The sequence below is a fragment of the Colletes gigas genome, unplaced genomic scaffold (assembly GCF_013123115.1).
Source record: "Colletes gigas isolate AHSC1104 unplaced genomic scaffold, ASM1312311v1 Colletes_gigas_Sc00002, whole genome shotgun sequence".
Classification (NCBI taxonomy): domain Eukaryota; kingdom Metazoa; phylum Arthropoda; class Insecta; order Hymenoptera; family Colletidae; genus Colletes; species Colletes gigas.
Genome location: NW_025106631.1, coordinates 725,884 through 752,063, shown reverse-complemented (window position 1 = coordinate 752,063; position 26,180 = coordinate 725,884). Strand labels below are relative to the sequence as shown.

At 40.7% G+C, this 26,180-nt stretch overlaps 1 protein-coding gene across 3 annotated transcripts in view; it reads right to left on the bottom strand.

Moving 5' to 3' along the window:
* The window catches only part of LOC122401153 (histone demethylase UTY), a 118,396-nt gene that overhangs the window by 35,703 nt on the left and 56,513 nt on the right, over nucleotides 1-26,180 (bottom strand). The window contains exon 2 of one of the 3 annotated variants that reach the window (XM_043403118.1): nucleotides 21,210-21,262. The exons of the other annotated variants lie outside the window; for them this stretch is intronic. Within the exon in view, the coding sequence (XP_043259053.1) occupies nucleotides 21,210-21,214 (5 nt within the window). The 5' untranslated portion in view covers nucleotides 21,215-21,262. The remainder of the gene's footprint in view (nucleotides 1-21,209; nucleotides 21,263-26,180) is intronic. 3 annotated transcript variants of the gene reach the window in all.

The following is a 26,180-nucleotide window of genomic DNA, read 5'->3' as shown; positions in this document are numbered from 1 at the left end:
ATAAATGCACAAATATCCTCTACTTTAATGATTGATCATAAAAGATTCATCGACCAATCACTAACCCTTTGCACTAACCCTCAATTAATGCTGCCTTCAGAATTTCCACAAAATTTCCAATTTAAAAAAGTAATCAATTGTTTCGTAATACTTGATCAACACGCTCGCTGTCCATGATCCGCATGCGGGTCACAGCGCCACGCTTTTGGATACGCCGCTGAGAGACCGGACAGTGAACGTGTTTCTAAAATATTTAAAAAATTAAATCGACGTCTACGATAGTTTCTGTGTCATTGAATCATCGTACTGCATTCAGAGAATAATAACCCGAGAAATGATTAACCCTTTGCAAAACTATTTCATAATAATTTCATTGTATACCATTTTAAAATATCGCTATAGTCAATTTATAGTATTTAATTAAAAATCATATTCAATTATTGATCATTTTCACTGGATATATGAAAATTAAAATTAAAATTTACGAAGCCTATTAAAATTCATTTTCTTTGACATTTTAACTCGAGAATTATTTTCGTTTCACTGTTAAAAGTTCTGTCAAAGTGTTAAAGGCGTCGGGAGGTGCTGGTAACAAAATTCAAATACAATTCGAAGTGCAAGGGGTTAAGAACCTCGTTACAATTTTATATAAAATAAATTCCAAAACAGAATATTTCTAAACAGTGACAATAACACAGTAAACGATATAAAAATCGATTTCACGGGTATTTGGTTTTGATAAATCAGAACCCGTGATGCAGGAAGGACGTTTTTGGAATTAAAGGTCCCATGGAGTCGGTAAAAGTTCGAACGAGCGAGTTCAGGCTGGGGGGACCACCGATCGATGAAAATAACAATCGTTAAAAATTCTCGGTTAGGAAACTGGTTTACGCGTTCTCGTTACACCGAAAACACGTTGTGGTAATCGCGTGTGCAAGTGCGTGCGTGCGTGCACGCTATGGAAGAGGATGGACAGGAAGTGGTCGGTGTTCTGACTTGTCACGCGAACACGGCCACGCGGGTAACTAACAAAAACCCCAACACAGGCACCGGCGAACGCTAACAATAACAATCGTGCGCTGGCAAATGACACGCTGTTGGGATCGGTGCATATGTTTGCTCGGTCGAAACACCGGGGACACGATTGCATCGATAAAAACAAAAAAAACGACCCAATCGTCGCGCAGGGAACTCGAAAAAATGAATAATAATGTTTCCTGTTTTCTAGTTATTAGTTACGAATTACGGAATCATATCGTATTTATTTCAGAACAGTTATTTTTTTTAAGTGGATTAAAAGGGGGGTCTTCTACTGAAAACAGTCAAAAAATTCGACTTTTTTTTTTTAAAGAATATAAGCTTAGAAATGTATATTTATGTACAAAAGCATATCACAGAATTCCTAAAATGAACAAACTTACATGTATTGTTAGGTCGAGGCTATGTATCACTGCTAATTTTGACTATGACTTGTAAAAATGTGAAAATATAATCGAAAGAGAGAGAAATATATATGGAAAAACGCCGCTGCAAGAAGTTGTATAGTTTCAGTATAAAAAAATACTAAAAAGAGATAGAAAAAGGGGGTTTTAGAGTGGAAGACTCCCTTGAGAACAATTGTAGAGGGTTAAATCGATGAAACGTCTGACGAGCAACACGTATGGATTCCAGGCACGGTCGAGTGTCATTTTGTTTCAGCTTTTGGGAGCTCCTGGACAGAAGCCAGCTGCGAATCAACGTACACGGATCGAGCAATTCGAGGCTTTGAAGTTTACTCGTCGATCTGGTACGAGACGCAGAGTCGTTGCATGCATATTGTACGCGTTGAACACTTTCGAACCGGTTGCATCGCGTTTTCCCCGAACTGCCGCGGAAAACCAATAGCGTAACAGGTTGCACTGATGCCTTACGATCTAGTTTTCGAGAACACAAGGTTTTTCGGAAGATCGTTGCAAAATCAATCGCGATTAATCCCTTTTTACCCTTTTGATGCATCTAAATTTACACGACGTTTATCTTACGTCGAATTAAAGTAAAAAATTGATGTGTATTTTCCATGTGTTGCGTTTAAAAATCAGATATCGATCCCTTCGCTATGGGTTGTACAGTATTGTCTCGTTATAAGCACTTTCTCTATCCCCTCCACTGCTTTTGTAGTTGACGTGACGAATTGAACAGAACTAATGTGTAATAAAGACCTTGACTAGAGAATAAATATAATTAAAAACATCTGGCTAGATTCGTATTTTTATTTTTTGGACCATCGAACGTTGGTTATAAACTCGAATACTCGACGAGACCAGCTAGAAATAGATCTATAGTTTGTATCAGAAGAAATTGTAAATTTCGTTGGGTGGCAACATTTTTGCTTCGTACAGTAGCCTCCTCGGAGCAGTTCGCCACGTTTCTTGGCTGGAAATTCACGGTGTTTCTCCACTTTGCGTACCTTCCCCTCCTGTCTGGACTGTTTACGATAACGACGACGCGTTATCGGGGACGTTTCGCGATCGAACCTCGTTAAACTCGCGAATAAACTTTTCCCCTTTCCCGAGGAGTTATGTGGGGGAGGGTGGGTTCTCGCGAAACGTCGCGGGAAATAATATTTCGACGCTGCAAGGCAGAAATACGCCATTGTTCCATTACCGGGTAGGCCAAGGGGGTAAAAGGAGGGGAAGGGGGGCCGGAAGTAACGAGAACGTTAATTTCGTACCGAGGCCGACGACGACAAATTAATTGAAGCGCTCCGGTGCGACGACCTGGGAGCACAATGAGAATCGGAACGAACGAAGACGGAGAAAAATAAAGAAAAATCCAGAAAAAAATAGCAGGGGCAAGAAAGATGACCGTTGCCTTGGAGTAAGAGGCGGTAGTAAATTCATTCACAGGGAGGCCATTCATCGTTTCATTCATCCGCGTTTCCTTTCGGGGTTCGTTGTCTTCGGGAATGAGTCACTGTTACACGCTTCGCCGTGTGGGAGAAGGAGAAATGTCAGTGACTCTCGTCGAGAGACTCTTGCGAAATTATTCGCGAGTCGGATCGTACACGAGTTCGTTCGCGATTCCGGACGATGCAGCACGAGATGCGGGAAGAAACGTTTCTTCGTTGGGTTTCCGGGCGAGCGTGCCTTCCCCAAACCTTGAATTCGGTCAAGCATCTCCTTCCTCTGCACGACGGAACTCTGTGATTCCATAGTTTGCGAGGATAAAATATTTGTTAACCATTTGCACTCCTTTGTCGAGTCCCATTTGACCTTTTTTCGAGTCCAATACAAAAACATACACTTGAAAATTACAAAATACAGCAATACTGTAAATAAAACAGATATTCGATTGAATTTATTTGTTCCTCTGTTTGTTTAAATTCCTCTATTTTTTAGTTAACGTAAATTTTAAATAAAACAAAATTCAAATATAATTCGGAGTGCAAAGGGTTAATAGTCTCGTTTCGATCCGACCGACGCGTGGAATCCAGGAGGCACGTTTCAGTTTCCCGCCAAAAAAACGTTCAATTAACGAATCATTAATCATTACTTGTACACCCTTAAAAAGTTTGCACCTCTTTTAAATATCGTCTTTCGCGTTTTAATGGTTTCAAGGAGGATCTTCTCCATTTGTTGGAAGAGATAGAAACGTTCAATTAACGAATCACGTATGGGGTTCATTTTAAGAATCATTGCTTGTGCATCCTCAAATGGCTCCAAGGAGGATCTTCCCCACTTGTTGAAAGAGATAGAAACGTTCAATCAACGAATCACGTATGGGGTTCGTTTTAAGAATCATTGCTTGTGCACCCTCAAAAAGTTTCCCCTCCTTTTTTAAATATCATTTTTCGTGTTTCACTGGCTCCAAGGAGAATCTTCCCCATTTATTGAAAGGGATAGAAACGTTCAATCAACGAATCACGTTTGGGGTTAGTTTCAGAAACCATAGCTTGTGACTACTCAAACAATTTCTCTCGAGACGCTCGTTCCACTGGCAGCAAAAAATGAAGCGATCGAGCGACTGACCTAACTCAACCATGCCAAAAAGAAGAAACGAACTCCGATAGTCGCTCGTTTCCTACGGCTCTGCCATTGACCCGATCGCTTGTAGGTTGAGACATCGATTCGGCGCGAGACAGCTCGTAATACCAGTCCGACGAGCGACGTTGATGTTTATCATCCTCCGTCGGGATCGAAAAAATGGTAACGGACGCGAGCGCGTAACAAGTGTAACCGTGACTGATCACACGTCGTCGCGAGATTTCATCTCTTTTCGACATCGTCGACCCGGAGTGCGCGCTTAGAAAGTTTATTTAGGCCCCCGGGAGAAAATTAGAGGATTTATGCCGATAAATAAGACGATGAAAGTTCGCGATAGAGAATACGGCTCGAGATAGGCGGACGACCGTGTGTTTTCTAGGCTGAATCGATCGGGAAAAATCGATCGGAACGCGTTCCCCGATACGAGGCCGATAAAGTCGAGAATTTTAATTTATTGATTTATTCGTGATCTGATTTCTCGGGATCGTTGATTTTGCAACGAGACACCCGTGCTCGTATCGACTATCGTTCGACGCAGGTGTTGCTGTTTCACATTTTTATTTAATAATCGTTACTACGTAGCAAAGCGAGGATAGAGTCGAGATTAACGCGGATACATTTTAAAGACTGCCACCTTCATTCGAGTCGAAATCTAAACGCCCCAATTTATGTACGTTTCGATTGGTTTGCCAGCCTTCTTCGAATTAAAAATGCGGCCCAGTCGAGGAATGAAATTTTCCAGTTATTTATCGTCGAAGGTGACTAATTGTAAGATACGGTAGCCGCGAGGCCCCGTGAATCCTTTAATCTGTTCGAGAACGAGTGGACACGATTATCTAATCATCGAGCTGCTAAATATGGATATAGAGACACGGTTTCGGGCACTTTGAGAGATTTAGCGAGGCGGTCGGCCAGGAAAGCCTTATCGCGCCGACAAAGGGCCAGCTAATGCCTCCAACGAACGATTGCAAAACATAACAGCGAACGAAGAACGGCTTATTAAGAGTATCTCGATACGTGAAATATTTTTCGATCCGTTACGGTTGTACTTTGTTCGGATCAACGGCTTCTCGTATATTCCCTCTTTTACGGGCTTCGGATACCGGTTACATTTCCAATTTTTTCTTTCCCTCGTCCGACTTTACATCTCGTTTTACATCCGACTTGTAAATTAATCAGTCGCGTCGCGAATACTGAAAAGAAAATCCGACGTCCACTTAAAAAGGAAAGAAACCATTACCTGCATCATGTTTATTTCCCTGGCCCCTAGGCCCGATGATGCCAATACGATCTTCGTATGCAAACAATGGACAGTGTTTCTCACTGTTAGATTCATTTTTGTAATGATTATTTATTAATAATCCAACATGAAGTGAAAAAAAATTGATATTTTTGAGGTCTCATACGAGACTCCCCCCTTAATTCGTTATCACGATCTTCACTATCTGAGGTTGTAATACTATTTTCTTTTTTTTTTTAAATAGTGCAGGAAGAAGAATTTGGAGAAACAATGAAAGGAAAATGATATGCAGGGGTTAAAGGGCACTGTTACGATCTAGAAGCCTCAACCTATGGAATCGATAGAGCAAACGGGGGTTCGTGATTCCCCGATATGATCTCCGCGGATCGAGAAAACGCAATCACAAGAGTGGCGTGATTAAGGAAATCTTGCGGCGGCGGAGGATCGGAGATTTAAAACGGTAGAGAGCCGCCGCGGGCTATGAAACGGAATCTAAATGAAGCCATTAAAACCGTGACGAGGCTCCGCGGGTATCGTTCGGGAGAATCGCGAGGACCGTCTCATTATCGTACACCGGGAGCATTTCGGATTTCCTGCCCCCGGTGCGTCGCCCAAGAGTCGCGTGTGCGTGAAACAACCACCGTTTCCCACGTCGCGATGCACTGGCCCTCCGAAGGGTGCATTTTAATGCACCCTTGGCCGCGGCGAGGCCGCTTTAACACTTCATAAATTAATTACCGCGAGTATGACCTATTAATGGGCCCCCCGCTTTGTTCACAGGCCGTCGCGGGGGGACACACGACGACGATCGACGACACGCCCCCGAGATATAACACGCGAAAACATTCTACGCTTTTTTGTAATCCCTCCTCAAGACTTGGGGGCCACGCGACCCTCCAAACACCTTTCCGTGTTCTTCCTTCTCTTGCAATCGAAAGCTAGCAAGGAGAGTGCAAGGCAGTAAGGTTACCGATTTCAGTCAAATTTTTATGAAGATATATTTGATTATATGAATTTTTACTCAATAATTTTTTAGGTATTTCCAGTTGAAGATTCGTTACTTTCTTAAATTCAATTCTGTTCTATTATTTTGTAAATATATTGGGAGCAATTTCTATTTTCATTTGCAGTATTAATATCTATATAGTGTATTTATATCATCGACTGGTGGAGATCTAACGCGTTAAAGTGAGAATAGACTTTCTTTTCTCAAGCATCGTATTAGGTTTCTCGTGCTCGTCGCGACAACTGCAAACGGAGTGGAGGGGATAGCCAGAGTGCTTAGAACGAGACGGAAATGCGATCTTATAACGAGACAATACTGCAATTTTTGCAACTATCTCACGTAAATAGAATCAACATTTTCTTTTTTTGGACAGTGTATTAATTCCGTGTTATATTGTTGTCTTAACTGTCGATTATAATTATAACTACGACGGTTAAGGTCGAGTTTCTGAGAAAGTATAGTCTCTGTCGATAGTAGTCGAGCATAATTACACTTTTTATTAGGTTAAACGCGTGTGTTTAACACTAGAAAGACTGAAACATAGTATATACCTATCTAACCCAGACCTAACCCAGATCTAACCCAGATCTAACCCAGACCTAACCCAGACCTCTATATTGCCCAAAAGCAGTCAAAATGACTACATTGTGAAAGAATAACTAATGTGTAAAAAGAAATTTGTTTAAAATTAATTTCTAATATACTTCACTTGGGAAAAAAAATAATTTATGCATAATTATTTGTATATGATGTACAAAAAGTCAGAAAATTTTAAGAAATTGTGTCATTATGTCATTGTGAAATTAAAAAGCAGTCAAAATGGCTTCCTTGGGCAATCTAGTGTTAATATCTATAATTTAAGGAAAGACACCTTGAAACGACGTGAAATCCTCTTTTCGCGTCATAAACACGACCTAGCTGCCTTTTTAAATAACTTCCTCGTTACAGTTTGCTTTATCTTGATAGCCCAAGACGCACGCACGGCTTTCTCGGAGAATTATTGCGATCGCGACGAAAGTCGGCGTTAAACCTCAGTCGCAACAAACCAAACGTGTCCTCGAGAGCAAGAAAAATGGAAAAATAACGAACGTGTCAACAACGAGCGCGAGTAATTTTGCTTCTGATGTGGTTTGCTCGCTTGAGATTATGGCAGCAACCGATTGCAACGGCCAGTGCTCGCATGGAAGGACGCTAAGTGTCTCCGTGGCCGGGTTCCGTGTTCGATCGATCTAACAAGCACCGATAACAGTTTTTCTCCTGTACAACAATGCATGCAATCGGGCTACCATAATACGGGGGAACGTATCGCGTAATAAACAACGCCGCGAATTAAGGGATTAGCGACAGGATCAAAGGGTGCCTTTTACATACAATAAACGCACAATCTCTTTCGTAACAGAAAGTATCGTGTAATTTTCTGTAATAAATTGTTTGAAAATCGTTCCTGACGTTGGTGAAATACAGTTACCGCGACGTGCAATTTTTCTAAGCATTTACATTTCCGTGTCGAACGAACGACGTGTTTCAAGGTGTACCAAGTTGTCGCCACGCCCAACGTGTACCCACAATACCGCGTTATATTGCAACAAGCACAATAAACATTTCTCGAAACGCGGTCACATCGTTCACGCTCGTCGACGCAACGAACGAAATTGAAATTTCATTTTTATTTTTTTTTGTACGTGTATATGGTGCAGATGCAATTATCATGTTCGAGCGTTCCATTCTCGCTCGGGGAATAATAATATATGAACCTTCGGTGCCCGGCGTCGTTGGATATTACGGTATCGTTGTCAGCTGCTTGTACCTCGGTCGTTCTTACGCAATAATAGCGCCGTTCTACCTCCCTCCCCCCCCACCCCCCTGGGGGTGGCACGAATGTCCTTATACCGTGCAAGATACGTTTCGACACCCACGCGACAATGGTAAAATCCTAAGCGGTGGACGCAACTCGGTGAAACTCGCTTTCCATTCTTCCCTGAAAATCTCCACTTTGCGTCCACGTTTGCTGCGCGTGCACTCTTTCATTGCGTCGCTGGATCGCGAAATATCGCCAAGTCGAGCTTATGGGCGACCGGTAACTTTCGCTCCACGCAATCTCCAGGCCCCATCGATACCGTCAACTGTACCGTTTTCTCGATCATTTCGTCTTTTCGTCTTTTCGCGCGATCCTTTACCAAAATTGGACCAAACAATTCCGAAAGACAGGACGTGTCCAAGGGACAATTGAGGAATAGAAGTAGGACAGGATAAATTTGAATTTAAACAGTAGGCTCGATATGGAACACGTTCCTAATTTGAAACATCGCAATATTACAAATTAATTATGAATCATAATAATAATAAAGACATTTTTTGAAAATATCTCGAGATCTAATAATTTTTTGACCATGGTACCCTAATCATTTTATACGTAGAATGAACAGAAGAATCGATCTGTGTAAAAAAAAATATGCATTTCTGTTTAAAGAAATGATGCAATTGTTAATTGCACATGCACCGCTGCATCCAAAAAGAATTTAAAGGCCTACAGATGTAGTGCACTTCGAACCATTTATCTTTCTCCTTTGGAATTTTTTCGTAAATGCAATAATAACGGAGTTATGACTTGTAACAATTGCGTGGACCACACCTGTATATGACCCACATATGGGTCAAGTGACAAATACTTTTCTGTGGGTCACCAATGATCCCATCCTACTGTATCACAATAATTCAACCAAAATAAAATTAAAATTAAAGGTCACATACTTCTATATCCAACTTTTGCAATTGAAAAATTCTCATTGATTTAGGGGAAAATTTCGAAAAAATTGAGTGAACAAAGATCGAGAAACTTTGCCTCGAATCGATGGGATATCGATCATAACGGAAGATGTTTCCGTAGAAACGAGTCAGTTTTTTGTTTACCTTCCTCCATCCTCGTTTCGTAACTGGCTCGTTCGCGCTCGTTGGAATAGTAATTCCCGCGGTCCTCGACGATGCTATGCTATATGCAGCACGGGGGATTGCCCGCCCACGCACACGCCGCACGGAGAAACTGGCGAACCAAGTCGAAAGAAACGACGATTTATTTGTATCCCCCCTCGGTGGGGGGAAACACGAATAGCCACGCAGACTCGTCGATAACACTTCCGCGTGATAATATTTTCGGCCACGATAATTGTAACTACGTCGACTTCCGCCACGATAATCGTGTTATCGTGACATCTCCGTCGTCGACGATAATGAAATTAGATCGCAACCGCGAGCCCACGCTTCCGCAAAAAGCCACGCGAATTTCTCACCTTTGGTATCGACGATCGGTGGAAATAAAAATTCGATGCTAAATTTAGCGACAAAATATTTGCACCGTGTCACGTGCTCGAAAAATAAAAAGATAATTTTGGAGCGATTTTCTTGTGTCACCGAACCGACAGGAAATTCCTTTTTTGGATAAAATCGGATGTGCTTTATCGATATTGAATATTGACGTATCGAATCCCTATCTGAAATTAAAATTTATCTATACCGTATAAAATTCGACACATTTAATGTTGCGATTAAACGAAACGATAGTAAAAATACGGTTCTAATAAGCGTGGAGTGTGGTAGAAAGTGCGAGCGTGTGCATACCGGATATAAAAGTAGTCAACGCGGCGCAACGCGGTCTGAAAAAAGAGATAATAAATGTTCATCATTCGGAGAGCTCGCCAGGCAGAATGAACCCACACGGATTCGTATGCCCGTTGCTCTCTGTTGCCCGTTATGCAACTGTTTTTATCCCATTAAAACGACCGGCACGCGGGAAAGTGGAATGTAACAAATCGCTCTTCTCGGGTATGCAAATACACGTTCGACGTGCCGAACTACCTTAAATTGAAGGAGATATTAACTTGAACCTATTTTTACAACCGTGCGTGAAGCAATAATTTACTATTTTACTCGACTAGGATTTAAATTAGTTTCTAATAGATTTTTAATATCAACTTTGACAATTTGATTTATAAAATCTTTTATATTTTCCATCACATCATCAAGTCGGTATTACCATTGAATCGGTGAGGTTTTCCCGGTAAAAACGAGCCCCAACACGACCCCATTCGTACTACCTTCCATTACACGGAGTTCGAAGTTACTTCGAATCGACTATAGTGCGTATACTTAAACGCGGTCTGAACAACGTCGTGTTGGGGCTCGTTTTCACCGGGAGAAGCTCCCCAATTCGTTAACGATACTTTTATAAAGATACAGTGGATCATATTAACTAACTGTTGTTAATCGCTATTTATTCCATCCCGGGTTTCAAGAAAAGCAGCTAGTAGATTTAGCGCGAGAAACCACGGGTTTGTCAGGCACAGCAGAATTTAATTCGAGGAATAGAAACTTCACTTTCAACCCGTTAGTCTACAATCCCGGATTCCTGATTAACGTACGTGTCGACGATTCATCGCTCGTCGAACTTTTCCTCGCGCCCTTCTTAGCATGCGAGTCCTACACATCCTGGCCCGTGAGATCAGACAATGGCGCCCACATTGCGCGCGCCGGAGCAGGAAGGCTGTCAGAACGACAGACGACTAACAATTTCCTAGTGACCCACATCGCGATCTCGTCGCCCCACGTTGCACTCCCACGCACTCGTCAACGCCGTGCCGCGACTGCATCTGCGTTTCCACACCGTTTCGCCGATACACGCTCGACTCGAGTACGAAACCAACCACTAGACAAGACCAATGGCTCCAAACGAGCCAACAACCGCGACTCAGACCTGATAAACACGAATAATTAGACGTTAAATACACCAGGGTTTTTTTTTAATTTTTTTTTTACAATTTAATAACGATTATTTTGATAGCTCTTTTTTGGAAAATGTACAGGATACGTTTATATTGAAATTTATAATCACGAATCAAGAATATTTGGTCTAGATTTTATGGAGGCCTCCCACGCTATAATAATTAATATTTCTATACGAAATAAACACGAACAACTAGACATTAGGTACACGGATTTTTTTTTTGATTTTTTTCGACCATTTAATAACGATTATTCTGATAGCTTTTCTTTTGGAAAATGTACAGGATACGTTTATATTGAAATTTATAATCACGAATCAAGAATATTTGGTCTAGATTTTATGGAGGCCTCTCACGCTATAATAATTAATATTTCTACACGAAATTTTGACAAGAAATAGGTCAAGAAATGTATGATAAACATGAACAACTAGACATTAGGTACACTGGGTTCCTTTTCGATTTTTTTTTGACTATTTGATAACGATTATTCTGATAACTCTGTTTTGTATGCATTTATAATGAAATTTAAAGTGTTTTGTGATCGAAGGTGGCACGTAACAGCCACGTGTTTGACAAATTTCATCAAAATTACCTATCTCACGATCGAACTCTTTGCAAGTATGCTGGCTAGAGCGATCCTTACCCTTCTAAGAGAAAGTCACGTGCCACACCAATCAATTTCTTCAAACATTCACCGTTAAATATCGTCGTTTACATTTGCTTTTACTCTCTGATTGTGGTAATAAATTTCACTACTCGATCGATAGTGTAGGCTAACAACGCGCTTTAACGTTCCTGGCAAGAGAGGCTGTGGGATATAATCCTCCTTCAGTGTGTTTCATATCGAGAATATTTTTATTGTCCAATAAAATACATATTATGCAATATTATGCATTCACGAAAACTACAAATGTCGAATCCCTCTTACTGTTTATAAAAATTACCAGTTTCTTCCTCACTGTGCAAGCAAACGTCGCCATCGTTAATTACCAACGTTTAATTATCATTCGTGGTTTTGTGGATCAACGAAGAAATTCATTTTCCCCAAAGAAATGCGAAATACATGTTACGCAATATTATGCATTAACGAAAACTACAAATATCGAATTCCTCTTACTGTTTATATCGTTAAAAAATTACCTGTTTTTTCCTCAGAAATAGCACACATAATTTAAATATATTCCCCCCACTGTGCAAGCAAACGTCGTCATCGTTAATTATCGACGATCTAATTATTATTCGCGGTTTTGCGGATCAACGAAGAAATTCATTTTCCCCAAAGAAAGAAACGCGATAATCATCGATGCAGGATAATGACCAACTAGTTATTTTCCCCCCGTAACGAGCCATCGTGGTGTACGCGGTGGTTTATCACGCATACACGGTGTTCCCTCCGTTGCTTTGGGAATACGGGGGCTAGTTAACGAACGCCCGTTAGTGAATATTACGTTCGAGCATTTTTCGTACATTTGTCCGCGAGGCGTCCCATTTGTAACGATTAATTTAATTGGATTTATCGAGGAGGATCGAGAGCTTGTATCGATTAATTCCCAGCACACGATCACACCCGAACGACCGCTGCATCGAACCGTACGCTGTTCGCCTAGCCTGCATTTTGCACCTGCATCGACCGATCCAGCTGCAACCACTTCGATGTCTCTCTCCATGTTTTTTCCGGCCGGCCCCTTCGATAATTTCAAAATACAACGACGGTTGGCGACACTCGACCTTCGCCATTTTCCAACGGCCATCATCTTATACATCTTTCAGGGTTTCGAACAACAGAAATTGCAAACGACTAAAATGATGAGAATAACTGGAGTAGGGAACAGGAAACAGGTAGAAGACGAGTAGAAGAAGAAAATAGAGAATTTGAAAATTAAAAATAGAAGATAAATGGTGTTACTATGATAGCTGATAGTGCCAGTATCGCATCGAAAAAAAGTAGATTAAGAAGAAGATACACGAAAACAATAAAAGGGATCACACGACGACAACGATCTTAATATATTACAAAAAAGAGTTTTAACATGGATGACAAAATGAAACATCGCTACGTATCGAGTCGAAGCGTTGATGTTTCCAACAAGCCTCGAAAGTTGCTCGAACGATTTTAATATATTACAGAAAACAATTTTAACGTGGGTGACAAAATGAAACATCGCTACGTATCGAGTAGATGAGTTGTTGTTTCCAACGAACCTCGAAAGTTGCTCGAACGATTTTAATATATTACAGAAAACAATTTTAACATGGATGACAAAATGAAACATCGCTACATATGGAGTCGAAGCGTTGATGTTTCCATCGAGCCTCGAAAGTTGCTCGAACGATCTTAATATATTACAAAAAACAATTTTAACGTGGATGACAAAATGAAACATCGCTACATATGGAGTCGAAGCGTTGATGTTTCCATCGAGCCTCGAAAGTTGCTCGAACGATCTTAATATATTACAAAAAACAATTTTAACATGGATGACAAAATGAAACATCGCTACGTATCGAGTAGATGAGTTGATGTTTCCAACGAACCTCGAAAGTTGCTCGAACGATTTTAATATATTACAGAAAACAATTTTAACATGGATGACAAAATGAAACATCGCTACATATGGAGTCGAAGCGTTGATGTTTCCATCGAGCCTCGAAAGTTGCTCGAACGATCTTAATATATTACAAAAAACAATTTTAACATGAATGACAAAATGAAACATCGCTACGTATCGAGTAGATGAGTTGATGTTTCCATCGAGCCTCGAAAGTTGCTCGTACGATCTTAATATATTACAAAAAACAATTTTAACGTGGATGACAAAATGAAACATCGCTACGTATCGAGTCGAAGCGTTGATGTTTCCAACAAGCCTCGAAAGTTGCTCGAACGATCTTAATATATTACAAAAAAGAATTTTAACATGGATGACAAAATGAAACATCGCTACGTATCGAGTCAACGCATTAATCCATCGAACCTCGAAAGTTGCTCGAACGATTTTAATATATTACAGAAAACAATTTTAACATGGATGACAAAATGAAACATCGCTACGTATCGAGTCGAAGCGTTGATGTTTCCATCGAGCCTCGAAAGTTGCTCGAATAATTTTGTTCCGTTGTTTTGCGTGTCACGGATCAGTTTAATAATTGCACCGAGTATCGTTGGTGGTTGTTGGGGGTTTCTCGAGGCAATCTTATCCATTTTCTAATGCATTTTCTGTGTACTCGTAAATAATTTTATTCCCGGGGTTTATCAGGGAGCGCGTGAACCGGGGGGGATAGAAGGTATGCATAGTATCGGCGATTCTAATCGTGAGGCACGTCTAAGACCACCAGACTAGATCGTAAATTGCGACAGACGAGAGACAGAGACAAGCTCGGGTCCGGTGTGGTTTCGCAACGCCGTAATACTGCATTGTTGTGCAGCTGGAAATTGCCCGGTCTTTTTGCCATGCGATGCAACGTGCGCAACGGTACTCCTACTACCACCAACGCTATCACGTTCCCCGGCGATAGAACCTCGCCAATGCATACCGGGTGTATCCTCGATTCACAGGGAAAACCACTGGGGAAACCACAGCCTCGAAAAATCCAAATTTTTTTATCTCTTTTCGATGCTTAGACGGCTTTAAGGGCCCCTAAAATATTAAAATAAAATTCGCAAAAATTACAAAGTTGCTTGAAACTAACTGAAATTCTTATTATTTCTGTTGTGGTTAAGATTTTATACAAATGGGAAGTGATTTCATCAAGATTACTATACGAATCGAGAATATTTGGTCTAGATTTTTGGAGCATACCGGGTGTATCCTCGAATAATGGCGGAAACCACTGGGAAACAAGTCATAATTTTAAAAAATTGCACGTCGACTGATAGGCAGTAGAATGTTATTGAGAGCATGGTTACCAAATTTTTACAGGAAAAAGAATGGTAATTTCCTAATGTCTACGGAGCATCGTGTGCAACGATCGCTATAAATTCGAAAGAAACTGGCTCCCGGTTCCGGTGCTTCCCAAGCAAGAAATAAAAATTGTTTCGTTCCTCGAAACGCATTGTATCGTTTTAGGCATGATGCCCTCTGCTTCGATGCCAAGTATAGATTCCATTGTACGTTTTACCAACGGCAGTCCGTTCGCGTGTAAACGCACAAACCTGATATCCTTCTAAGGAAGCCTGAACTGAAAGGGACGATTTTTCCCGAGAAATCTTTCCGCCTACCTGTCGATGGGGAAACATCAACAAAAGAATATTTTTGTGGAGTTCGATTCAATTTTCCACCGCGACTGCCCCAGGTATACCTTATAAGAACTGGCCACTGAACTCTAGCTTTGTCCAAACCAAACATAGAAAAAACAAATTCTAGAAATTTTTATCCGATTCTGTTAGATGTAAATCACTCTGTGCACGAAGCGTTGTTATGTTTGGAGAAGAAAATACCTTTATAGATAGCCTCTCAGACAGGGTTAGATAAGGGAAAATGTGGCCAAGCACTCAATTTCACTGTGGGATTTATCTCTCCCGATAAAACGGGGATAGCCGTGTTCCCCTGACCCAGCAAATATTATTAGAGAGACAATTAACCTCCCAACGCGGTATCTTATATCGATCACGGTATCGTTATCTCGTCAATTTTCCCCGAAGACGTAATAAAATATCCTAAATTCATCCACGATCGCGGAAAAAAACATTCCAGCTGCCGACTGAACCAAAGATAACAGTTCTTATCTGCGAGAATAAATCTCGTGCTTATCTCGATAGTTTTAACAGAGTTAAAGAGCTGCTCGCGAGACACAGATTTAGTTTCATTTTTATTCCACGCTGCAATTAAAATTTTTAATTACATTTTATTCGTTAAAAATGCCTCTCCGTTTCTCTGTTTCTCTGTGAATAGCGTTGCATACCTGGTGGCGAATGTCCACCGTCTCTGCGCGTGCGCGCTGGCACGTGGCTGCATGCGAACGCGACAGATGCATCTTCGTAGCACGCGCCGCGCAGGTGCAGCTCGCAAAGTGCAGTCGAACTAAATCTTGTTGGACAAGGTGTCCGTCGGGACCTCGCTTCTGTCCTTAGCCCGTTTTACTTTTACATATTCCTTTTTTTTCGCGAACCAACGCGACTCGCGTCACCTTCACGTCCTCGACAATCGTTTACAACAATATGGGCCGTTTATTTTAAAAGTGGTGTCCATTTTTTGAGAAAAAAATGAGATATCACGTAATTCATGCTTAATTTAATGTATAACTAGTCTGTGTTTAATTTTTTTTAAAATTCCCATGTTTTGTGCAATTTAAAATTGGTCGGTAAATGAAATTGCATGACCATCGATTTTGAAAGTGGTGCAAGTCCATTTTTGAGAAAAAAATGAGATATCACCCATGATTCATGCTTAATTTAATGTATATTTTTTTATGTACAACTAGTCCGTGTTTAATTTCTTTAAAAATTCCCATGTTTTGTGCGATTTAAAATTGGTCGGTATGTATGGTCGAATTGGAATTAGACGCGGCACGAGCCACGTAGAAAGGGAAACTGAAACATCAGTCAGACGAAATGACAATGAATTTGCAAGTGGCTGTAGAGTCGGTAAAGAGAAGACCGTTTTCGTTATCTCCGATCGTTCGAGATGTATCATCGATGTTATCGTACGTCACTGAAACCCTTATCGCGTCCGAGACACCGGCTTTTAACGATTACATACCGGCGCGAGTCATGAAATATGAACGACCCTGAACGAGCCGGTGGTAAATTGCGACCTGACAATTCTCGCCGGGGAATCGGGACAACCGAGCGGCATTAAAAGGTGCTTGCTTCCACCTGTCCGTCTATTATACGGGACCATCGGAGAAAACAATCCCGCGAGCAATTAATTATTTATACAGACAAGGTGTCGCGCATTGATCGTTAAACCACGATCGTACCGCGTAAATACACACGGTCCCGTATCTTGTGTCACGAGCACATTGGGCCACTGGGGGAAAAATTAACAGACGCCATCTTGCTCTAAAAAAATCACTCTTTCAAACGGAATAATATTTTCATGGATAAGTTAATCGATTAAATAGTGTAGAAACTTTTAGAAAAGACACTTGTTCGAATAGAAGATATGGAGAAAATATTAACAGACGCCATCTTGATTTAAGAGAATCACTCTTTCAACGGAATAATATTTTCATGGATACGTTAATCGATTAAATAGTGTAGAAACTTTTTAAAAAGACACTTGTTCTAATAGAAGATATGGAGAAATATTAACAGACGCCATCTTGATTTTAAAAAAATCACTCTTTCAAGGGAATAATATTTTCATGGATACGTTAATCGATTAAATAGCGTCTAAACTTTTAAAAAAGACATGTATTCAAATAGAAGATATGGAGAAGAAATTAGCAGACGCCATCTTGATCTAAGATTTTTAAAAAAGACATGTATTCAAATAGAGAATATAGAAAACTTATATGAGTCTGTGTGTTTGTGATTTGCTATAATTCCTATTTCAGCCCAATCTAGCTAGAAATTTTTTGTTCGCTTGAATATTGATTATAAACATTATTGTATTAAACAATTGAAGACCTGATTTCTAACAAAATGCAAGTTGATTTCTATATCCTTTGAACCGATTGCAGTAAACCGAGCATTAACCGACCATATCAGTCAATATATTCTTGCTTTTAATTAATGCTCGGCAATAAAATTGCATTCGTACAGTTTAACGGTTACCATCATCAGACCTAGTAATTAGATTATTTTAATTGCACATTAACGGTTGCGCGTTACTCGACTAATGCGAATGGAATAATTAATCGCAAACAACGGACGATTATTATCCGTATAAATCATTCGATCGAAACAATTTTATTATCTTGGATAAATATTTGTTCGAAATTATACGAACTCCCCCGCGTTTCGTAACGACGTGGCGCGACAATGCAATTTTACACGTGCCATTGCACGAGAATTAACAACGACGGTTGATTTAGTTTTACGAGAAAGTAATTGCGCGCCGAAATAAAACGCGAATATTTAAAAGTACAAATGTGCGTTACTATGTGTGTCAATGTAACAGGGAACAAATATACGGAGCAACCATTTTTAGCTCGAATATCATTCTTTCGTTTAAACAAAACTTCACCGTGAATTCTACGAAATTAAACCACAGTTGGAATTTCTGTTATGAAAATAAAAAATAAACAGGCTTGTATTATACATTGACGATATAATGCAATATAGAGTTTAAAATTTGTGAAATATCGTGTTATTTTATGTGCCTCGTAACGCGATATTTTATGCAATTTTATTTTCTACAGTTTATCGCGAAACTCCGATGCAAGCTGATGTTTCGAATATTATGCTTTCGCGAACGCGATCTACAATGATTTTTTTTACAGCGTACGCGGGATCGCGATCATCAGCTGTTTATCGAGACACGTTTGTCTCTGACCATTTCGCGGTTGGACGTGAAATGTAACGTGGCGTGAAGGTGCATCGTTATCAGATCCACAAGGCTGTCATTACAACGATGTCACACGTAGAATTACCAGACAATTCTCACCCTCTAACGCAATTAAATCGTATTCGAATCGAGGACGACGAAGCAAAAGAATCGAATAACCAGTGCACTGTAATTGTTAGATGCGAAATAAATATTTACGCTTTCGATAATTCGATTCAAAGATTCATTGCAAATCACTCTTTTAAAAGTTTGCAGAACGTTAAAAAATAAAGCAAGAATTTTCACTGATCGTGCACACGATTATTTTGAAAATTATTGGAGATTTTCCAAAAGTTGCGCCAACTTTATCTAACAAGTTATTTACTAATAATATTCTTAGAAAAAACTTTCACGTACGTCCAATAATTTTGAAGATAGCGGATCGGAGGGCTGAAACTTTGTAGGGTAGTTTCGCCCCTTAAACCTGATTTATCGCGGCTATAAAGAAAAATGCTTATCCCTTATGGTTGATAGTCTGTACAAACCTGCGAAGTTTTGTCAAAGTCGGGGAAATAGAGCACTTTGCTGATAGTGTTCGTCAGAACCAAAAATTTTGATCGCTCCCTGGAGAGATACGATCCAACGAACAAACGTCCATTCGTTGTTCGAGAATAGTTGATGGTGAATAAAAACGGTGACTAATTTAAATAGAGCGAAGATGTTAATCGAACGTAAACGAGCTATCTGCAAATTGATCTAAATTAAAATTCCCCTCGCGCATGAAAACGATAAAGGCTCTTTAATGATTCGATCCAACAATCGTAACAAGCGACAATTTGATAAGTAAATCGTGCATGATATTAAAACCCGGGGCGCACGACATTTCGTACGCTCGTAATTAATTATTATCCCGTTGCACGACCACCATTCACGTTAAATTACAATAATTTACGCGACGTAAACTGCAGAAATGTTTCAAAGTTCCCGGGAAACTTTGTAACGATCGTACAAAATAGAGCAAGTATCAGAAAATATTGTTTTCGTTAAATTAAAAATTATTTAACATTGCTGAGACAGTGGAACGCTCCGTAGATGTCTATTAACGTTACGAACGATGGTATTGGTTGAGTAACGGTACCCTAACTGGAGTACGCTTCGAGCACTTCCTGCAGCGTACGATTTTAAAAGGCCATAACTCGTAAAGAAAACATTTCCCAACGCACGCGTTTGCACGATACTTTAGCTGAGAATATTCCTAAATTTGGTTCCTCATCTCTGACGCGAATTAACTCCTCCGTGGTTAGCCTAAATGGCTATTACACTGTTCTGGACGAGGCAAAAATTCGATTTAGAAGATTGGGTGAGAACCGGTGGCACAATTTGGTGGAAGAATCGGGTCGAAAACGCGTTAACGATTTCCAGGGTAATTAACAGGGGGGGGGAGGGGAGTGTTTTCTCATGGGCGCGATGGTATCTGGCCGGTTAGCGTTTAAACAGTTTAGCAACGCGCTAATCTATCGCCTTGGATCTGGTACGATAATGTATACCGGGGGCACCTTCCGTCTCTCGCAAATGGTACGCACACGCGCGTGAAAACCACGCACGTAATACGCGGCGAGAGTCCAGGCATGATTTTTAATGGGTAAACAGCCGTGCAGTCGCGTGCCGGCCACTCGGCGCGACGATGCACCTGTCCACCATTTTGGTACCGCTCGGAGGGCCCTTGTTCCACCTTGGCTCGGGCCCCCGAACACGACGGAACCATTCCGATGGTGGTGGTGGTGGTGAGAGGTGGAGGTGGAGACGAGAAAAAGAGAAAAAAAGGAATCGAGGAGATCGTTTGGACGGGGGGACAGGAAGGAAGGGGACAGAAGAGCCGTAGAGCGTACGTGAGACAGGATGTGGGCAGCTGTTTACCAGCTGGAGGATGATACCGCGGTGTTCCCTTACAAAACGCGTCTTCCTGGTGCTTACGGACCCTGTGGAGCCACGGCTACCTTGCTGAAAACTCCAGGGAAACTTGTTCCAGCGCGTTCTAACCTACGAGAACCGCGCGATTTTCGAGCTTATTTTCAATACAAATTGGGGGAAAAAGAAATAGTAAAAAGTAATTGGAGGATAATGAAATGCCTCTAAACGGGTAAAATAATGGCAAATAAGATATACACACAAGGAAAATGCTTTTTAGACCATATTAAGCGTGTAAAGAGACCACGCAATTTTCGAGCTTACTTCCCATAGAGACTATTTTCAATACAAATTTGGGGGAAAAAGAAATACTAAAAAATAATTGAGGGATAATGAAATGCCACTAAACCGGGTAAAATAATAGCAAATAAGATATATACAAAAGGAAAATGCGCGTGTAAAGAGACCACGCGATTTTCAAGCTTACTTCCCATAGGGACTACTTTGAATACAAATTTGGGGGAAAAAGAAATACTAAAAAATAATTGAGGGATAATGAAATGCCACTAAACCGGGTAAAATAATAGCAAATAAAATATACACAAAAGGGAAATGCTTTTTAAACCATATTAAGCATGTAAAGAGAATGTATTTATCGAGGTAAACGATTCGATGAAGAGATTTATAGTACTCAGTCCACTCGTACAATGTGTACATCTCCATTAATACCTATAAGCCACTATTATGGGTTACTTTTCCCTGCAACTTCACTCGTTGCAAAGTGACGATCCTTTCCACTTACTATAACGTTAGAAACACACTTACCCCATGTCATTCGGCAAGAATTATTGACACTGTATGAATTCACGTATACGCACCTGCAACAGAAATTGAATACAATTAAAATCATATAACGTACCTTAAAATACAAATTAACGTTATTCTTATTTAAAATATTTCAAACTCGAATACCACAGATTCAGTGATTCAATCAGTGTTCATTTCGTAACAGTGAATCTACATATGTTTACAATTGTTTAACGTTTGAAAGTTTGGTGCAATAAATACACGCTGTTACCAATTATTTCGTTTCATTTTATTCCGAGTATGTATATTCGTATGTATGTAATGTTTTGATCAGTGTGGAATGGTGGCTTATAAATTCTGTAGGAAACTTAGCTGGAAAGATGGACGAGATTATGCCTTTCCCGTGGCTCCTCGTGGCATAAATACGCGAATAAGTTCCGTCAGAAAAACCATCAAAGCAAAAAGGAGGCGGCGTTGAATCGAATTCTTCCCCTAAACGAGAATTCAACGGGAAAGCGAGTAGCTTCAAAGGGAAACGTAAAATTGTGTGCATCCGGAGCCGGGTCTGGAGCGTGGAAAGATTTGGATAAAGAAAGGAATTCGAGCCGCGAACCTTAACGGAAAGTTTCATTTTAAAACGCTGGCTGATCGACCACGGTGAACTTGGACGCCTTATGGTTACGGATCGTTGAATGATCAAAGATTATTCCGTTGAAAAAGAGGCAGAAAAGTGAAAATTTCATCGTTCGATCAGAATTTTACGTTTTCGTGAAAATGAAATCAACGTTTTATGAATTCCTCCGTTTCATTGTACGTTTCGTGTTATATTTATGATAGAATTATGTTTCCTCTCCTTCGTAGTTCCGGATGATCGTCGTTTAAAGAGTGTCTTACGTGCTCTTTTATTATGATCCAAGGATGGTAACCCTAATAAAAGTAGAGATAAATATATAGTTACGATGCAAAGGCGAGGTACATGCTGCTATTAGCCTAACCTTCGGGCTATATGCTGCTATTAACCTAACCTTCGACCGTTTCCCGTTACCGAGAGCATCTCTATCGTGTCTTGTTTATTGATAATCAGTCGGTTCTCCGTTGTTTATTATCCGTTCGTTTATTCTTCACCGTTACCGGTCGTGTTCGAATATTATTAACAAACGAAGGACCAGTCTGATTTTTGACGAAGTAAATTTTTTGGCAAATGCAAATATTCACACATCACGACTTTGAAATCATTGATTTTCATGTAGGAATTAATTTAGGGTAATAATTCTAAGTGAGATTCACGATAGTGTATTGATTTACGCCTTAATTATGCACTATGGATATTTCATATATTATTTAATATTTGAGTTCAACCTTGGTACAATAAAGTAGCGTAATTGTAGTCTATTCTATACTCTAACAAAAAACAAAAAAAATTAGTCCTATTCCAAGGTAATGAGAATCTTTAATCGAGATTATCAGTGAAAGTACATTTTCACTAGGAAATATGAGCTGAAAACGTTAAAACATACATTCATTAGTCAAATTAGTAAAAGTGAACTTTCACGAGCTAGAGCATACGTTCACCGAACCCTCATTTTTATGGTAACGCATTAATCGTGATTTAAGAAAGCATAATTGAAAGAATTGGTAAGAAAGGACCACCTGATCGAAACCAAAATGGTTCGGTAAAGATTTAAAAATATTGAGCACCTGACTCTACAATTAACAAAATCTCAATTGAATACAACCCCAAAGATCACCAATTGATCCAAAGAATACCATCCACCGTACTAAAGGGTGAACTCGAGACAGACAGTCTTCTTATCGTACTAATCATCGAAAAAGGGTGTTTAAATGGCCCCACCATCTTCACTCCAAGTGCACAGACTGCAAGGACAATTTACAAAATATCTCAATTGAATACAACCTTGCTTGATCCAAAGATCACCATCCACCGTACCAAAGGGTGAATTCGAAACAAACAGTCCTTTTATGGCACGAATCATCGAGAAGGGTATTTAAATGGCCCCAGTATTTTGACTCCAAGTGCACAGACTGCAAGGACAATTTACAAAATCTCAATTGAATACAACCTTGCTTGATTCAAAGATCACCATCCACAGTACCAAAGGGTGAACTCGAAACAGTCTTCTTATCGCACGAATCATCGAAAAAGGGTGCTTAAATGGCCCCGCCATCTTGACTCCAAGTGCACAGACTGTAAGGACAATTTTTCCAAGGGTCTTTTTTCCGATTGAAGTGTATTTTTCGAGCAGCCAACTTGCTCGAGGAGAGCTCGAGAGGCAGAAGAATGGGAGACACGCGGAGGATTTCGGAAATGGAAGCGGTTCTCACCGTTTTTTGATCAGAGCGTGCGCCCCCAGGTGGATTCAGGTAAGGTTTACCGATCCTCTCTTTTTTCTCTGGTTCCCCTAGTGTGTGGGGGGACGAGAGGCATAAAAGACGGAGCCGATCGTCTCGTCGTTGAACCCACCTTAAGACGATCCCGAAATCGGTTAGATGGATTCTGATCGGCGGAGAGGCGAATGGAACGCGAGCAGAAAGGTCTCCGTTCTCTTCTCCCGCGCAAGAAGGGACAAGATGGCGGAGGGAGACAGGGAAAGAGGGTGGGTGGCGGAGGCGACGCTGGAAGCTAACAAAAACTTAACTAGAGCTCCACTTTGTAAAAGGAACCTTTCTAAAATCCTATGGTAAATGGCAGCGCAGCCGGTTTCACTCTGAAAGGCACCGTGGAACACGGCCATTGTGAGAGGGTAGGCCGATGGAAAATACGTGTCCGGGGCCCTACAAGTCTCTAACCGACCAATTTCTCGGCCGGAAAAGAAAATTCATCCGGCTGTCCTCTCTCTTTCTCTCTTTCTCTCTCTTGGTGCCCCGTCGATCGTGGATGAAATACAGAACAAAGCGTCCTGCTTCGACAATGAACGTATCGCCATATTTTCTCTTTATTCGACCCTCTTTCAAAAGACACGAACCTTCTCCTCGAGCATTTCGACTCGTTGTTCCGCGGTATTACGTATATGTGTGCATTGTACAGGTATGCCCGGCCTTACCCTGTCATTTCCACTTGTAACAGTGTCATCGTGTACTCGAAATTATGAAAGAAACTATCAATTATAAACAGTCGTGAGGGATTATTTCAAACGGTGCTCTTGGATCGATTTTAATTGGGTGCAGATAGCAAGTGTATTTTAACCCTTTGCGCTCCGAATTATATCTGAATTTTGCTACCAGCAGCTTACAATGCTCGTAAGGGTTTTATTTGAAATTTACGTTAGCTAAAAAGTAGAGCAAATTTAAACAAATTCAATTAAATATCTGTTTTATTTACATTGTTGTTGTATTTTTTAATTTTCAAGTGTATATCTCCGAGATTTGGAGCTCCTGAGATAAAAAATTGATTTCACGCTCGACACAGGTGTGCAAAGGGTTAACATGACAAAACATAATTCGATTTGGGTGCAAAACATCTATAAATTGTAAGGAACCTTTAGGTTTGTAATGAATGAGTGCAGTTACATTACGTGAGAGTTTCGATTAAAGTATGCGTGAAGTATGTATTTAGAAATTGTTCATTTTATTAGTTAATCATTTGTTAATAATAATTTAGTTAGTTACGTTCGAGTAAGCTTTCCGTACGAACCATTGTATTAAGATATTAAAGGGAAACTATCTAAAATATCTTACAAAATAATGTTTCGAAAATACAAAGCGACCTTTAGAAGATCTAAACGGCCCCTGAGTCCCGTTTTTTGCGGGTCGAAACGCGAGGGTGCCGTTGCAAAGAAGAGCACGGAGGCTCGAAAAAGGGAAAGCAAACAAAAAAAATAGGGTCGACCGAGAAAAAGATCGAATCTCGACAGTACTCGTCAACGGTTTCGAAAAAAGATTCCGCGCGCTAACGATCCCATAACTCGCGCGCGAGGAATCCGTGGACCCGCGACGCGTCCACAGTACCATTTAATCACCGAGGAGCGGTTTTTCTCGAAACTCGAAAGACGGAGCAAGAAAAAATGAAAGTGGCCGAGAGGCGGAGAGAGAGAAAGCAGCCTGACCGCGATGTTAAAAGAAAAAAAGAAACATTAGAAACCTCTAATAGCTCGTGTATACCTGTACAGCGGGGACCTCATAGGCGGCTGATGGCGAAGGGCCGATAGAGAGGAAAATAAAAAGAAGAAGCAAGAATTAGGAGGCCACCTACGTCCCTCTTTGTTGTACATGGGCGCGTTTCACGTCGATGGACGCATAGAGCCGGACCCTTGAATATTTTATATTGCCAAAAAGGGGGCAGAAAAAGACGAAAGAGGTAAAGAAACGACCGAGAAGAGGCAAAGTTGGACCAGGGGGGGGCCCAACGAGAATTCGTCCGAATTAAATTGGGACTTTGCCCCACCCTGCCCCCCCCCCCACCTCCACACCCTCCCCCTCTCGTGGAACCTCGTGCCCCGTCGAATCTACGACGCCGTGAGAGACAAAAGAATGGCAGATCCCGCTAATGTCCCTTTCTTGCATCCAGGGGAGACGAGAAATTGAATCCCTCCCCATGGCTGAATTGAAAGTGCCGTGCGAAATGTGCTACTACGCGTCTGCCACCCTTCGTCCTCCCCGGTACAGATTGGATTTCAAAGGCATAAAGAATATCTTCTGATTGGATTGAATTTAATCCCGGCGCGGCGCGTCGGCGAATCGACCGGACGGTGGACCGCATCCTACGGCTCCTCTGTTTCGACGATGCCCGTGAAATTCGATGAATATTCACAGAGATCTGTTCGTTAGGGTCAACCCTTAAAAGGTTAACCTTTACCACGGAAAAGAAAAATTCCCAAAATCATATTAAAAAACAAACAACAGTCGATTCGAGCGTATCGCTCGTTATATCGCGATTTCATTGCTATCACTAGATTGCGGATGTTTATGCATTTATGGGAAATTTTAATCCTCAAAAAACTACAGAACGCATTTAATATGCAAAAATATAAG